General features: G+C 37.1%; 1 protein-coding gene across 2 annotated transcripts; it reads left to right on the top strand.

The window, feature by feature from the left end:
* Positions 1–1,662: 1,662 nt before the first annotated feature.
* Positions 1,663–12,786, top strand: LOC115757199 (ubiquitin-like-specific protease 1D). 2 transcript variants are annotated; one of them, XM_030697333.2, is made up of 14 exons: positions 1,663–2,160; positions 3,369–3,420; positions 5,373–5,467; positions 5,541–5,809; positions 6,421–6,469; positions 7,384–7,463; positions 7,561–7,590; positions 7,666–7,764; positions 8,175–8,277; positions 8,677–8,774; positions 10,373–10,495; positions 11,317–11,395; positions 11,951–12,058; positions 12,174–12,786. In XM_030697333.2, the coding sequence occupies exons 1-14, from the start codon at positions 1,846–1,848 to the stop codon at positions 12,339–12,341; spliced, it is 1,668 nt and encodes a 555-aa protein (XP_030553193.2). In that variant the 5' UTR covers positions 1,663–1,845; the 3' UTR covers positions 12,342–12,786. The 2 variants fall into 2 exon arrangements, with proteins under 2 accessions (XP_030553193.2, XP_030553191.2); XM_030697331.2 differs by having other exon boundaries at positions 11,317–11,431.
* The last annotated feature ends 1,960 nt before the right edge of the window (positions 12,787–14,746 follow it).

Genomic DNA, 14,746 nt, shown 5'->3' with positions numbered 1-14,746 from the left:
TTGCTGAAACGGTGCGCCATAGAGAGGAAGTCGCAGTAGAAGCTCGAATTGCTCATCAAGACCTTCAAGCCCATCCCTCTTGCCCCCATCAAGACTCTCGACTTCTTCTCGAGTTGCGATGATCTCTACCATCGGCCGGGCGGGAGGAGGGTCGACCCCTCCTGGGTGAGGCCCTGTCAAAGTCCTTGGGGGAAAGACAAAAAGAAAAATGGAGAAAAAAGAAAGAAAAAGGGAAAAGAAATTAAAATGAAAGTAAATGACAACAATGTCTTTGGTCGGACCCTTTTTTGAAATAATGTGGGCATTTCGGCCCCTCATTTGAAACCATGTCCACTTCAAGTCCTAATTTGAGAAAATAAGAGCACTTTGGGCCATTATTTGAAATTTTCCCAAGAAAAAAATTACTTTTTTGATTTTTTGATAAGTTGGCCTATTCAATTTTTTTAAATTTTAAATAAGGGTCTAAAATGCTTTCTTATTCTCAAATACGGATGTGAAGTGTAGGGGTGACGAAGTTCCTACGGGTTCCACGAACCTAGAACCTACCGTGGAAAGCTCATTTTTGGAACATAGAATCACCGTCACCCTGAACCAACCACCCTATCACGGGTTTAGGGTCGGTTCTAGGGTACCTGAGAACCTATCAATTCCTTTTATTTTTTCATTTTTAGTTAAGAAAAATGAGAGTGAATGCTACAAAATAGAAGAGAAAGTAGAGGTGAGTGATTTTAGGCTTTGTACAGGTTACATTTAGCCTGAAACCAATTCATTAGAATACGTTTATAATTTTTTGGAACCTGAAACATAAAAAATTATTTGGCTCCAAATTATACACTCATCATCGGATGCCATAGAATATTGTATGATCGTGCAAAAATATATACCAACAAAAATATAAAAATTTATTTGAGAATCTAGGGTTCATGTTCCGGATTCTAGGTAGTGGAACTTGGAACCTACCTGTTGGAACATATTCCTCAAATTTTGGAACCTAGAACCTACTCGCATTTTAAGTCTTAGATTTGGTTTTAGATTCTCGGTTCTACCCTAGAACCATGCTCACCCCTAGTGAAGTGGACTTTACTTGAAATAAGAGCTTAAGTGCCCTTTCCGTTTCAAAGAACAGTCTGGCAAATAGCATTTTTGTCATCTACCTTTTTCTATCTTTGTTTTTCTTTTCATTTTTCCCATTCTTTTTTTTTAGTTGTTGCTGGCTGGCGAGGGCTCGTCGATCGTGGGCAAGGCAACTCTGGCCCAGATCTAGCGAGGGTCGACCTCGCTAGATATGGCAAGGCGACCGCCCTTGGACAGCCACAGCACCATCGGTGAAAACGAAGGGAAAAAGAAAAAGAAAAGAAAGGAATAAAAATGAAGGCCCACCGGCTATGGTCGAAAAATGTAATTTGCCGCCGGGACCGGCATCCCTCATTTTTTTCAATTCTAATTCTTAAAATCCTCTGCGAAAATGCCGAAAGCCCTGCCGGCTTTCAATGCTAGCATTTCCCCAAAGTGCATCTAAAAGTTTTATCAATGTGCTTTAGAGGCCCAAAGCCCAATAAAAAAATGCTGAACCATGCTCACCCTAATTGCATTTTTTTAGAATTTCCCCTTTTTTATTAAAAAAAAATTCCATAATTGTATGTTGATTTTCATTTTCATTTCAGTCTTCTTTTTCATCCCCTTGCTTCTGCGTTTCTTTCCACTGCCTTCCCAACTTTCCCCAGTTGCAGAAAAAGAGAGGCCATTAAGTGCAAAAAACAAGGAAGCGCCCGTAACCGCACCACCTCCTTCTGAGGGCATGACGCTGTCGCGTTGAAGGCCCAGTCACCGCCCCATCTCCGTTGGATGGAGGAATCGGAGAGACCCAACAGAAGGGAACGCATCGACTGGGACAAGCTCCTCGACGACGACGACGACGACGACGGCCCTCCGCCGGTCCTGATCGTGACGCGCTCCTCCTCCGGGCCGGCGCCCGCGATGGAGTCGGACGACGGGATCGCGGGCTTGAGCGACCAGCAGCTGGCGGACTCTATCGCCAGCAAAATGCGCACTCTCAGAGGCCTCCAGCGGAATTTGCCCGACGGAGGGGATAAGCTCCGGTCGACGCTCAAGCGTCTGGAGGAGGAGCAAGAGCGGAGGAAGCTCCGTCGTATCGAGAAGGTTCTCTTTACCTTTACTGGACAGCTCGATGAAGTGGGTTTAGCATTCTTTTTCTTAACAATCGCTGGTTTGTGGTGGAGTTCGTTAATCCTTTTGCAGATGATCGAGTAGGCTAAGGTTTTAGGCTATTTTTCGTTAATTATTTCCGAATGAAATCGTATTTGCAATACTGAGCGCTCATAGTGAACGGTTTTATAGTCTTATGCTAGCAATGTTGCAATGCTGTTGTTCAATACGCCTGGCGAGCTGAATTCGAGAAAAGTCCTAATTTTTTCTGCCTTTCTTTAATACATTTATGTGCAAAGTAAGTTCCTTTTTCATGTTATGAAAAGTAGGAAGGATCTGCAATGTGGTCGAGTTTCCAACGTCAGGGACCATCTTAATTTTCCCTACCCTACAGCATTCTCCTTTCCTTATGATGACTTAAATCTTAAGTTTCTAATTGAAAGATGGGACATTTTTTGGGGTTTGCCTGTGGAATAAAGTCGATGTTTGTAGATTGGCAACACCTGCATTTGACATTTTCCTCACAGTAGACGTGTATGCTTTAGGGGAGTGGTTGTTGGAGGATGCAGCCTGAAAGTTGAAATCAACAGTTCAGATTTATGCTTATTGTCTGAGCCATTGTTCCTTCATCCTTAGTTTTTGTTTTGTTTACTCTTGCTACGATGTGAGAAACGTTATGATAGATATGAAAAGATTATTCAAGATTGAGTTTTGATTATGGGTGTTTGCTTAGCTTAATAACCTGTTTAGCGCTATATCAAACATAACATGTGCAATCAATATAAGTTGTGTTGTGAGCAAGTTACCATGCCAAGTTTCAAATGATAGACTTAATTTTTGAAGATCTTTGGTATAACTGATTCTTCCCATGCAATTGTCTTAGTGGTCTGCTAAATGAGATGTAATTCAGTCACTTTGTGCCAGTTGGTTTCGGACATTATCATTGTTCTGGAAATAAAATAGGGTTAATCATTTCCCTTGTGCCCATGTACTGTTTTTCATTTGCTGCTATGATTAAACAACGGTAATAGGGAAGTCATTGAAACTTGATACTGGCCATCATTAATAAATTCAGACTTTAAGCTTGGATGGAAATATAATATAAAGTACATTATGCTATGTTAATATTAATGTCCATATAGACGTAGAGTTCTTAGCACATGTCAATCTCAGTGATTGGATCTTCTCTTTTCCTTTGTCAGGCTGCTGAGGAAAGTGAGGAGCCTGCAAAGTCCACTAGCGCAATTGCTCACGGTGAGGACTTGGCTGTTTTGATGATGTCATTATTTTATCTGTTGATGGTTTTTCCAAATTTTGAGCTTGATTATACCATGCCCATTGTGGTTGGTCCGTGTGTGTGATTCTTCTGAATAGTTATTTTTATTGAGAGGGTGGAATATTTATTGGCGTTGATGCTTATATTGCATCACTGAAGGCGCTTACTACCAAATTTTGTGCGTTTGTAAACTTTAGAGCATCTTATGCTTTCACCTGAGCTTTAGTGCTGTGGATTCGATGCTGGAGGACAATGCGATCTACTTTGGGACCTCTTATGCTGCTGTCCCGTTATGTAGAAGATTATATACTTGCCCAAGCTTATTTCGATATGTGGCTACGGCTTGTTTATGATTCCCTCCTCACCCTCAAATATTTTAATTTTAGTCAATCATTTTTTCCTATCTTTTCTTAGCCTTCTTGCCTTATGTGGTCTATACTTGGTATATTGCTTATACTGTAAAATCGTATGCATGGATTACGCTATATCAGGTATCAATCTAGTTCATACTTTCCCAAACCTTTCATTTCCCAACCCTCAGTGAAGAGTTACACGATAAAAGTAAAGGTAAAGGGCCATGTTTATGGGACTTGTACGCGGCCTTACTATTGCTATTTGAATTTCTTTTGGTTGTCATTGTCGGCACCAAGGTCTGATCACTGTGCAGTTTGGCAATTGAAAATGTGTTTTAGCAGCAAAAGGAATGCTAAAAGTACAGCATTGAAGGCGATAGGAACCATACGAGTTTGAGTAAAGTGGGAAATTGTGATTCAAGCTTTTAATGAGCAACTTAAAAGGATTCTGGAACCCTCTCTAGTCAAAACAAGGATATTGAAAGTCAAATACAATCTCATCTGCTTCATTTTCCAAAATTCAATTTACTCGTGCTTGTCTTTTTGCAAGTCACGTAGCACCTTTACCTGTTTCAACCAAATTTCTGGCCAGTTAATTAGCTTTTTCCACCATCTCAGCTAGTTCTGCTTCCTAAAGATTGGCAGAAATTATAAACAATAATTCGCAGTTCTGAAGCTGAGAGCTGTGGTAGCCAAACAAATAAATAATTTGGATACGAGAAACTATATAGGTGAAGTTGGACATCACATTATTGGAAAGAAGACTAGAGAGAGAGAGAGCAATGCTGAGATGAAAAGGAAACTGAGAGCAAATAAGGGGTTGATGAAGATTAAATTTAGAAGAGGAGAGAATAACTAATGGTTTTTCCACGCTTCACAAAAAAAAAAAAAACTAATGGTTTTTCCACAAATACCTAAGCAGCTCACCACTTGCTCCTCTGATTTCTGGTCGTGTTTGTCCCCCTTTCTGTTAGTTTTTCCCCTTTTTCATGCAGTGGTTGCCTTTACTAGCACCAGTGGACATACATAGCATTAGTTTGAGACCCAAAGTTCTGTTCAATTTTTTATTGACTGTAGCTTGTTGCTGGAGTGCCCTTATTCTGTCTTATCCTGCCCGATGATGTCTCCAAATAACACGAGGGGTTCTCTCAGTTTATATTTGATTTCACTGTGATATCTTAGTGTTAATAGAAGACATCCGAAGAAGTGCGCTTTCCAGACCTGCTTTTGATTCCTTGACTACAGGTTGCAATTCTCCGATACTTCCGTTGTTCAAGTAACACAATAGCAAGAGAATTTTTATGGGATTCAGAGGTTTGGAGCATGAGGCTGGTGGTTAAGAGATAAAAGGGATCTGACATCTTAAGTGGGAATGCATTTTGACCATGTTGGTGTTCTTTCTACTTCCATATTTGGAGCCTTGGACAAGTCAAATGGATTTTAGTTCAAATTTAGTGGACTGCATAATTTTTGTATAATTAGTTACTGTAATTGGTGCTAACTATGCTCATGATACATCTTTGAATCATCAGTCTTGTCTTTTACAACGTGTGCGAGGAACTGAAATGCTTTTTTAGGTGCATCTGATGGCTTAAGAGAAGCGACAACACAATTGACAGCCCCACTGCAGTCCTCGTTTACAAGGCTTTTTTCTGAAAAATTGGAGGACAAAGTATGGTTGATTTGCCACGATTATGTTTTTCCTTAATGTACTGCTGGTGCTTTATACTGAGTTTTCTTCGCAGACTCCTTGTAGAGCTTCCAACTTGCGTAAGAATGAACCACCTAGCATGACTTGCTCAGATCCACTAATAAAGAAATGCATTGGAAAGATCTTGCCAAGAAAAAGGAAAAGAGCTTATCCATCTTCCAGAGAACAGCCATTTCAGGGACCAAGAAATCTTTCAGTGGAACGAGCTGATCATTTACCTAACGGTGATCGGAAGACTAGATCATCATCCATTTATACCTTACGTGATCTTGACGGGGTGTTTTCTGGTCGATTTTCCAGAAGGTGAGTTATTTTGCTTATATGTGGTGGTTTTTCTTCCTCTTACCTTACATGGAAGAGTCAATTGTGAACATTTGTCATAATTACCATTATGACATGGTTGCAGTATATGTGTCTACTCATATAACTCCAAAGTGAGCAGAAATTGATGAAGAGATGTTTTGACCATTCACTGGGAATTCAATTCCTTGCTTCATGGTGGTGCTGATGCTATGATTGAATAATAATAGGCCTCAGCTTGATAAGTCCCAATTTGATTTGGAATGTCAGGTGTCTGCACCTGGATGATGTCTCGGCAGTTGCTTTTGACACTATTAGCAGCACCACTAGTGAGCTATCATTCAATTGACTTTTCCAGATGATGCCTTTCTTTGGGATTCTACTTTGGTATTTGGTGACAGTCACTTGTTAGTCTTAGAGATGAAACTTAGATGGTGAAATCTTTAGGTTTACCCAGGAAAGTTAATTGCTGCGTCATATTCACAGACTGCCAGAATGTACTAGTCCTTTTTTTGGGCTTTGCCTAACTCTGATCAGTATTAGTTGTTTGGAGCTGCATTTATCATTTCAATATGGAGTTGACCACACATAACAATCATAAGTATTTATGGTAGGGAAAATGATTTCCATGGTCAACTTGTTAAAGATTTCAAGACTAAAAAGGTACGCTTCATTCTTTTTATTTGTCACCTTCGCAGATCAATTATTCTGATATCTGGTTATGATTGTCATTTGTCTAAAGCAATTTGTGTATGTCTGTTATCCCCGGTATTATCTGGTATAAATTTGTCACTCATAAAACAAGTGCAATTAGAATGTGAACTGTTAAGACTTTATGTTTTCTTTCCTCCTTACTGCATTCATACACATCTGAAGAGCTTGAATTTGATCCTTAACCAGTTGATGTGGTGTAGACTTTGTGTTGATCTAGTATCTATAATATTTTTAGGAGAATATCATTGACAGTAAAATTATATTGGCATCTCCTTAGTTTGCATGTGGTTTATAGCCACTTTTAAGTTGAAAATCTCAAGATGTCCCTCTGCTGGCAATCTTGAAACTACAAGAGTGCTAAAATTTTCAATCCACCAAAAAAAAAAAAAAAAAAAATCATCATTCTATTGTTTTATGCTTCACTTCTAGTGGGGTTTTCCATTTTAAATCATCAGTTTTTCTTTGCGCTGCTTGAGGTTTCATAAAAGAAATATTTGGTCTATTTTACTGAAAAAGGATGTGCCTGGTGACATTGGCATTTTCAAAGCAAAATTTTAGGATAAGTTCCTTGTGGCGTAACTGGTTATTGATTATGACTGGTGAAGATTTCAAGTTAATATTTCTTCATTTTAAAGTAGAAAAGGATCTGACCAAAAAAAAAAAAGTAGAAAAGGAAGCTTTTATTGTTTCTGAAGTTGCATTTGTAAAGTTAATGTCTTGCAGGACAGTTTTATCCAAATAATTTTATGTGGCTTGTTCATTCTTCACCATTTAACAATTCTTGGGAGCTGTCTCTCTTCTGGTCTTTTCAAGGCTTTTTTATCTGCTTTAATTCATCTGTTCTGGGTATTCTTTTTAAACAGGAGCCAACAGTTGTTCTTGTTGACGAGGAAGAATGTCAACTAGTGGAGAGAACTGAAGGAGTTGACAGAGTGAATGAATGGTAATTGAACTGTTCCAGTATTTTCCCCTCTATGTGTCTACTATTAAGGCAGGCGATTGTGGGAAATATTATTAATTTTATTTTTGTGCTTTTTCAGTATGAAAGACGCTAAAATCTACTACCCAAGGTATCTCATTCTTCTTATTTCATAGAGTTTGGCATTAATGACATAGAGATAATTTTTGTTGTTATCTCTTGCCAGGGATGATGATCCACAATCCGTTGAAATTTGTTATGCAGACATAGAATGCCTTGCTCCTGAGCATTATTTGACGTCACTTATCATGAACTTTTACATTCTGTAAGTATCTCTAACAAATTTAGATTTGCTCTAACTCAAAAAAGGAAAAGCTTGCACACACACATTAAGCAAAGAAAAGAAAGATACAAAATTCCTTGACTTTTGTTGCCATTGTTATCAAGAAGAATCCACAGAAATAACCAAAAACTTGAACTTTGGAGGGAAATATTTGCTGTTATTGGCATAGCGTAGGACTAGATTTGGCTGTTCCCCCAGCACATTTAGCAATATCCTTACTTCTTCCTGCCCAGATATTCTGCATACTTCCTTTATGAGTCCCCTATACCTATTGTAGTTTTAATTTTTATAGCCACTTATTGCTATTCTCCCATGTAGATTTTCTGTCTAGATATTTTGGTGACTTCTGTTACCTTATTTTGGTACTAATATCTTGATGGTTCACTGGCTAGATACCTACAACAGCAAGCTTTGAAGTCAGATAAAGGAATACATGATTATCATTTCTTTAATACTTATTTCTATAAGAAGCTCCAAGAGGCATTATCATCCGAGGTGACCTTTTCCTCAGTTTCCACTCTTGATGAATTTATTTCGAAAATTAAATGTCCCTCTGTTATTTCTACCATGCTTTTTAGTTGATTGAATTGTGCTAACTCTATGCTTTGACTGTATTGGTTAAAGCAACATGGAGTATTTTCATACAACATATATATATATATATATGCTATTTGTTGGGAGTGCCCTTTTTTTAAACCAATTTTTGTTCCTTTGGTGAGTATTAGTTCTTGTATAGGTAGCCTGTTAGATTCTTTCTCCTTTTCCACATGTTATCGTTTCAAGTTAATGCTCTATTTGTTCATAATATGATGACATCTGCTCTTTCATATCAGCATTCAGATGCACTATAGTTAATATATATCATCCTATGGATGATTTTCATGTGATAAACAGGGAAAGGAGAAAGATGCCCTTTTTGCTAAGTTCAGAAGGTGGTGGAAGGGTGTGAACATATTCCAGAAGGCTTATGTCTTTATACCAATACATGAGGAGTAGGTTCAATAATCTTGTCTCTTCCATAAGGTTTCTACAATTTGCTGCTTAAGATGTTTGTGCAGGCTCTTTTTTATTGGTTAACAGGTTCTTAAGGAAGATATGCACAATCTGGTTCTGATTGTCAAAACTGAGTCCAAGATAGATTAGAACACTCTTAATACGTAGGTCGAGCTTCCGTGCAGGTAGTTGGATGTTTGGTTTCAAGAACTGTCATTTCAACCTTTAATATTTGCAATACAAACAGGTTTGATTAGTAGCTTGAGGGCTGAGTTAAATAAGAAACAATCATTAGTAATAATGAGTCATGAGAGCTATACCATGTATAGACCTTGAGGTTGAGTTATCTAAGAAAGAAGCAGTAGTTGTGATGAGTCATGAAACCTATAGCATGGGTAAGGATGCCCCCAATAGTTTTGTCTGCCAGCCAAAAGAAGGATCGTTATAAATGAGTCATGAAAGTCAAACTCAACTGTGAACTCGATAATATTTATTTTCCCATGTGTTTTTATGAACTCTCTAAGACTTTTGGATCTAGATTAGTGACAATTAGATTGTTAATTTGGTTCTTTCCATCCGTTTGACTTTTGTGTTATTTACAGCATAAATTTCACTTTTGAAGACATAAAGACCACCTAAGACCTGTCCCCTTCATGGGGAGCAGCATGCCACAGCTATCCTGTCCAGCAGTGTAACGATAGTATAGATAGATGGACTTGTCTCAAAGGTACAAGAGAGAAGGAAGATGAATCTGAAACTAAAATCTCTGGTTATTATTGTGGCTGGACATTGCACCCATTTTAAAAATAGGTATTGGCAATCTCGCATAATTGAGTCAGTTCCTGAAAAATGAGCTTGAGTGATCCAGGTCAGTGTAGCCTCTTCACAAGAAGGCCGAATAGGATATGAGGTTCTCCAATTTCAGCTATAAGTCCAAAGTGAAGAAAAATACAAATGGGGAAACTACATGATCAGCATCCAGAAAATACGTGCTCCAATGAGAAGTGTTAAAATATCCACCCCAAAAGCTTAAGCTGATAGGTTGAGGGAGATTATATGAATATAATGCCACGGAAACCTTATAGACAAGCGATGTGAGATGCTTTTAACACCTTCTCTCACGTAAACATCGGACTGAGAACGACGTGCGGAATTGACGAACAGGGAGCCTCACATGCGGAAATAAACCAGAGGCAGAACTTGGCTCTGCTATCATGTTTGAATGTCCGACCCAAAAGTTTAAGATGACAGGTGGGGGGAAAATACGTTATATAAGGCCCGTTGAAACCCTGTAGACAAGAGATATCGGATAATTTAGCAGAGAGAATTTGCTGGTCCACTATCATTTTATGTATTCTCTAAAGGTGTGCTGCTAATGTAGTAGGACAATCTTGGGCCGAATTATAAAGTAACATTCAACGGTAGAATCTATATTCAGTTCAAGTTATCTAATTTTAAATTGCTAATATGCATGTGGATTTATGCATTAGCTCGTATTTTTCTTACTCTAGCTTGAATGAGGGCTTAAATGGTGTCCCTTGTATGTCCTTGGTGCGTCTAACTTAAATTATCTATGTATCTCCTTTGATCCTGTCAGCCTTCATTGGAGTTTGGCAATCATCTGCATTCCTGACAAGGCTTGTCACTCTGGCCCTATTATACTTCATCTTGATTCACTCCGGCTTCATCGTAGTAGATCAATTTTCGGTTACATCAGAAGGTGAGCTTGAAATAATCCTGTGGTTAATGCGGCATTGAAAAATGTTCAGATTTTCCAGACAACGTGGCATCTCATAATTGTGCAAAATATTTGCAGTTGAAGTATTGAGATATTAGGCAACAAATATGAAGTAAATACCATTTCCTAAGTGCAGAGAGAGCATCAATTTGTGATCCTTGTTCTAAGTCACAGGAACAATGTAGCAGAGAGATCAATTTTCATGTAGTTTTGTGAGATGAACGTTGTTGTTACACTTGCTGTAAAACCGAGAAGTTGTAGGAATTCTTGGTAGTGGTGATAACTCAAACAATAAGTTGTGGACTTTGTTGTTACACTCACTGAAGGTAATGCCTCTGAATTTTGTGTGGCCATTTCTCAACCAACAGATCCTCTTTTTTTCTAAGATAGTTTTAAGTCATAGCAGAAGTCTTGGCATTTGTGCGAGACATGCACTGGTTCTTCCACACATTTTGTTTTCTTGCCGGCCAGATGGTTCTTCCATATTGCATTTTACAATCTTTGCATGAATGTGTGAAGTTGACATGTATGAAGTCGACTGATAGTGGTGCACAATTGACACTTCTACAGATTCTCAAAGCGAAATTTCCATGTTTAGCCCTTGATATATCTGGGAGTATCTTGTGATTTGCATGATATAATGTTTTGAGTTTGGTTTGTCTCTCACTTTATTACTCTTAGCTCCTGTGTGCGTGGAAGTGAAACTTAGTTTTAGTTTTGGAGCATGTTCATACTTTCCATTGTTTATGTGGATGTCTGCATATAGTTTATCGACTTACTTAGGTCCTAGCATGCTTCTGCAGATTTTTGGTTGAAGAATGGAGTTATCTGAGGCAACAAGCTGCTCCTTCAGATCTTCTAATTGAAGAAGAGATTTGGGAGGTGCTCCCAGATAAAATTGGTGACAAGATACTTGCCGTAAATATCTTTTCAGATTACCCAATCTTTTCATGCTTGTGCTGTTCAGCTATTTACAGGGGCGTTGCCAAGAAGAATGATTAGAAAGATAGGATCCGTTCTTCAATGTAAAATCTGTTGGAATCATTCTGTTCAAAAAAGATGTAAAGCTTCGATAATCACTACAAATTGGAAATTGTTATGATATAACGACAATAAGATAATCTCTTGAAATTGGAAAGCATCAATATGTTTGAGATAGTTCATTGCAGCCAATGGGAAGTTGCAATGCTGGGTTCTGTCCCTTGGTGGATGCTACCTGTTCTAGATAAATATGAAAGCCCTTGATTCCAACCATTGGCATTGCAGGAGCATCTGCCATTTTCTAAAATTGCTTATATATACTTAGGGGGTTTCTTTTAAAAAAAAAAGGGACAAAAGAGTTGGTTCAGTTGATTTCTACAACTTAGACACTACCTACTTTTTCTAAGTTGTTTATCAATTGACTTGTCCTTTTGTAATTTTTCTGTCTCATCTTAGGTTCCTCAACAAAAAAATGACTATGATTGTGGTCTCTTCGTTCTTCACTTCATGGAACGCTTCACTGAAGAAGCTCCTGATAGGCTGAAAAAGAAGGATTTAGCTATGGTACGAGATTTTCTTTCTGCTTTCTCTGAGGAATTCTTGAACTTCTGGGGGTTCTCATTTCACCTACGGCAAACATTTTCAACTCATTGTTTATGTACATACATTTCTTTCTCAGTTTGGGAAGCAGTGGTTCAAACCTGAAGAAGCTTCTGGCTTGAGATTGAAAATCAAGAATTTGCTTGTGAAAGAGTTTCAGGATTCAACTAAGGGTCAACTTGCTTCAAGTTCTTCATACTCGGATGAAGAAACCCTATCAGAGTGCGTGGACATCAAAGATCCTTGATCGTGTCTGGTTCAAGCTTGACTGCAGGGTTTCCATTTGAATGGGGCAACTGACAGAGCCGATCCAAATGCTTCGGTCCTAGTTTCCTTCGTTTACTTATCGAACTAACATCTTCTGCTGTACAGGATATCTGGAATCAGTTTTGTATAGCCTGGAATTGTGCAAAATACCAAATTTCAGAGAATAGGTGACACCAGTCTGTCTGGGACCGGTTATCAAGTGTTCCTTGGTTGATCCATTTTTTTTTTTACCATATTGTTCGAGCTATTGTACAGGAGGATATCACGATGATCTGAATTTTCACACATAGATGGTGCTGAAGAGATTCTGTCCCTTATCATTTTAGATGCAAGGAATAACACCAAGCAAATTTTATGGGCATGGAAGCTTTGGGCAGTTGAGAGGCATGCTCGACTTGTATAGAAAAACTTGGAAAGTTTATCGCAGAATATGGCTTGTCAAATAGAGCTCAAAATTGGATGTTTACCATTAAAAATAGGTATATATTTATCTCTAACTCAAGCCTCTTTTGGTGATACCAAAAATTTTAAATTGTATCCGTGCGATACATTTATCTCAAATTTGTATTAGAGTGACATATTTATAATAAATTTTTTCTTGTGACACTTGCCTACATGTTTGAGGCTTTTGGTGTCATAAAAAAATGACTTTATGATAAATGTGTCGTACGGATAAAAATTTAGGGATTCCTGGTAAGAAACTTGGTTGAACTTATGATATGGGTACAAGTTTGGGGGTTTTGTTATGATTAGAAAAATTTTAAGATAAATGTGTCAAAACAAGTATAGTTTAAGGTTTTTCATGACTTTTTGCCATAAAAATAATTTGAGGATTCCTCATCCTTTGCTGTTTTAATGTAAGTCAAATATCAAAGGGTTGTTGCTCGGCCGCTGAATTGAGGGCACTAGCCGGTTTAAACACCGGGCATTAAGTCTTGACAATTTGGTCTGATGTAATTTCTGTATTTCTTTTCTCGAGAAAAAAAGGATCATAGTCCCCAATCAAATGTTCGTGTAATGAAAAAAAGATTTTGATTCGGCCTAGGATTTTTTGAGCACTCTAAAAAATTCTTGAGGGTAATTTGGGAACTTTACATCATTCTAGGGTGTTGTTATAACTAACGTGGGTAGATAGTAAATGGGAAGATGGAATCTCCACATTAGCTTATGAAATCTAAAATTTTAATATGAAGGGGTATTATTTTAAAAAACTAGGTTCCACCTAGGATTTTCAACTTTACATAAATTAAAATTAAAATTTAAAAACTGCTAAAAACTAATTTTCTTAAGTCATAAAAATTTTATTTACGGTAACCTTCTAAAAATTTTATAAATTTAAGGTCTGGGGAACTAAAAATTTTCTTTTGATTCTTTTTTTAATTTAATAATCTCTAGCAAAATAATATGAGTATCAATGAAACAATTCAAAAAGCTAAAATTTTAAACAATAAAACGTCACTATTCTTCACCCAATAATCCCAAATTTAAGCAATAAAATTACAATCCTGTAAAAAAAAAAAGCCTATTTTTAAATTAGATTTAAATTTTAAAAATATATATTTTGTAGCAAAAATCTATGTCAAAATCTAATTTCATTTTTTTTATACTTAGAATCGAGGACCTCTAATATGCATGTTTTTTCCCGCTATTTAAAACTTTTATTCTAATTAAGTTTGAATATTTTTATTTCCGATTATGTTTTTTTCAACTTTTATCTTCTTCCGTTTTTTTTATTATTAAAGTCCAGGTTACCCACCCCTAATAATTAAAGAGGTCTTCTTCTTTCTCCATTTATATCACCCCACAAATAATAGAAATTCTAAACTTCGAAAAAACTCAATGAGTTTTGTCTTTAGAATCCTTGTGCTTGTATGAGTAAGGTTGATTTGGAAAGAGTTTCAAAAGGCCACATGGGTCAAATGAGAATGCTACACCTTCCAACCTTTTGGTGTTTTGTAATCAATCAAATTTCACAAGAAATAATAACAAACAAATGATTTTGAGAATGTTGAAGTATTTGGTTCGAATTAAGCTAGTATTTAAACCATACAAACTGGCAACTCATGACAAAGCGATAGCCCAATGCGGTAGGGACCAACATTTGTTGCTTTTTACTTTTATTTTTTGCTCCATAATGACTAAATTTGATTCTTTTCAAAATTAACTTCATTCAATTTCTTTGTATTTTGATTTTGCCCCATAATCACTATTTGATTATTTTTCCTATTCTTTGCCAGTCAAAGGGTAATTTTTTAATCAAAAATTAAAAAATTGCATTCAAATACAAATTGAAATGTTGTTTTTACCAAACACCATTCAACCCAAAGCCCATTTTCAAATGAGATTTTACCAAACGCAATTAGCATTTTCCTAAACCCCTTTAGG

The sequence above is a fragment of the Rhodamnia argentea genome, chromosome 1, assembly GCF_020921035.1.
Source record: "Rhodamnia argentea isolate NSW1041297 chromosome 1, ASM2092103v1, whole genome shotgun sequence".
In the NCBI taxonomy this organism is placed as follows: domain Eukaryota; kingdom Viridiplantae; phylum Streptophyta; class Magnoliopsida; order Myrtales; family Myrtaceae; genus Rhodamnia; species Rhodamnia argentea.
Note: the sequence above shows the minus strand (reverse complement) of the source record. Positions and strands in the feature narration are given on the sequence as shown.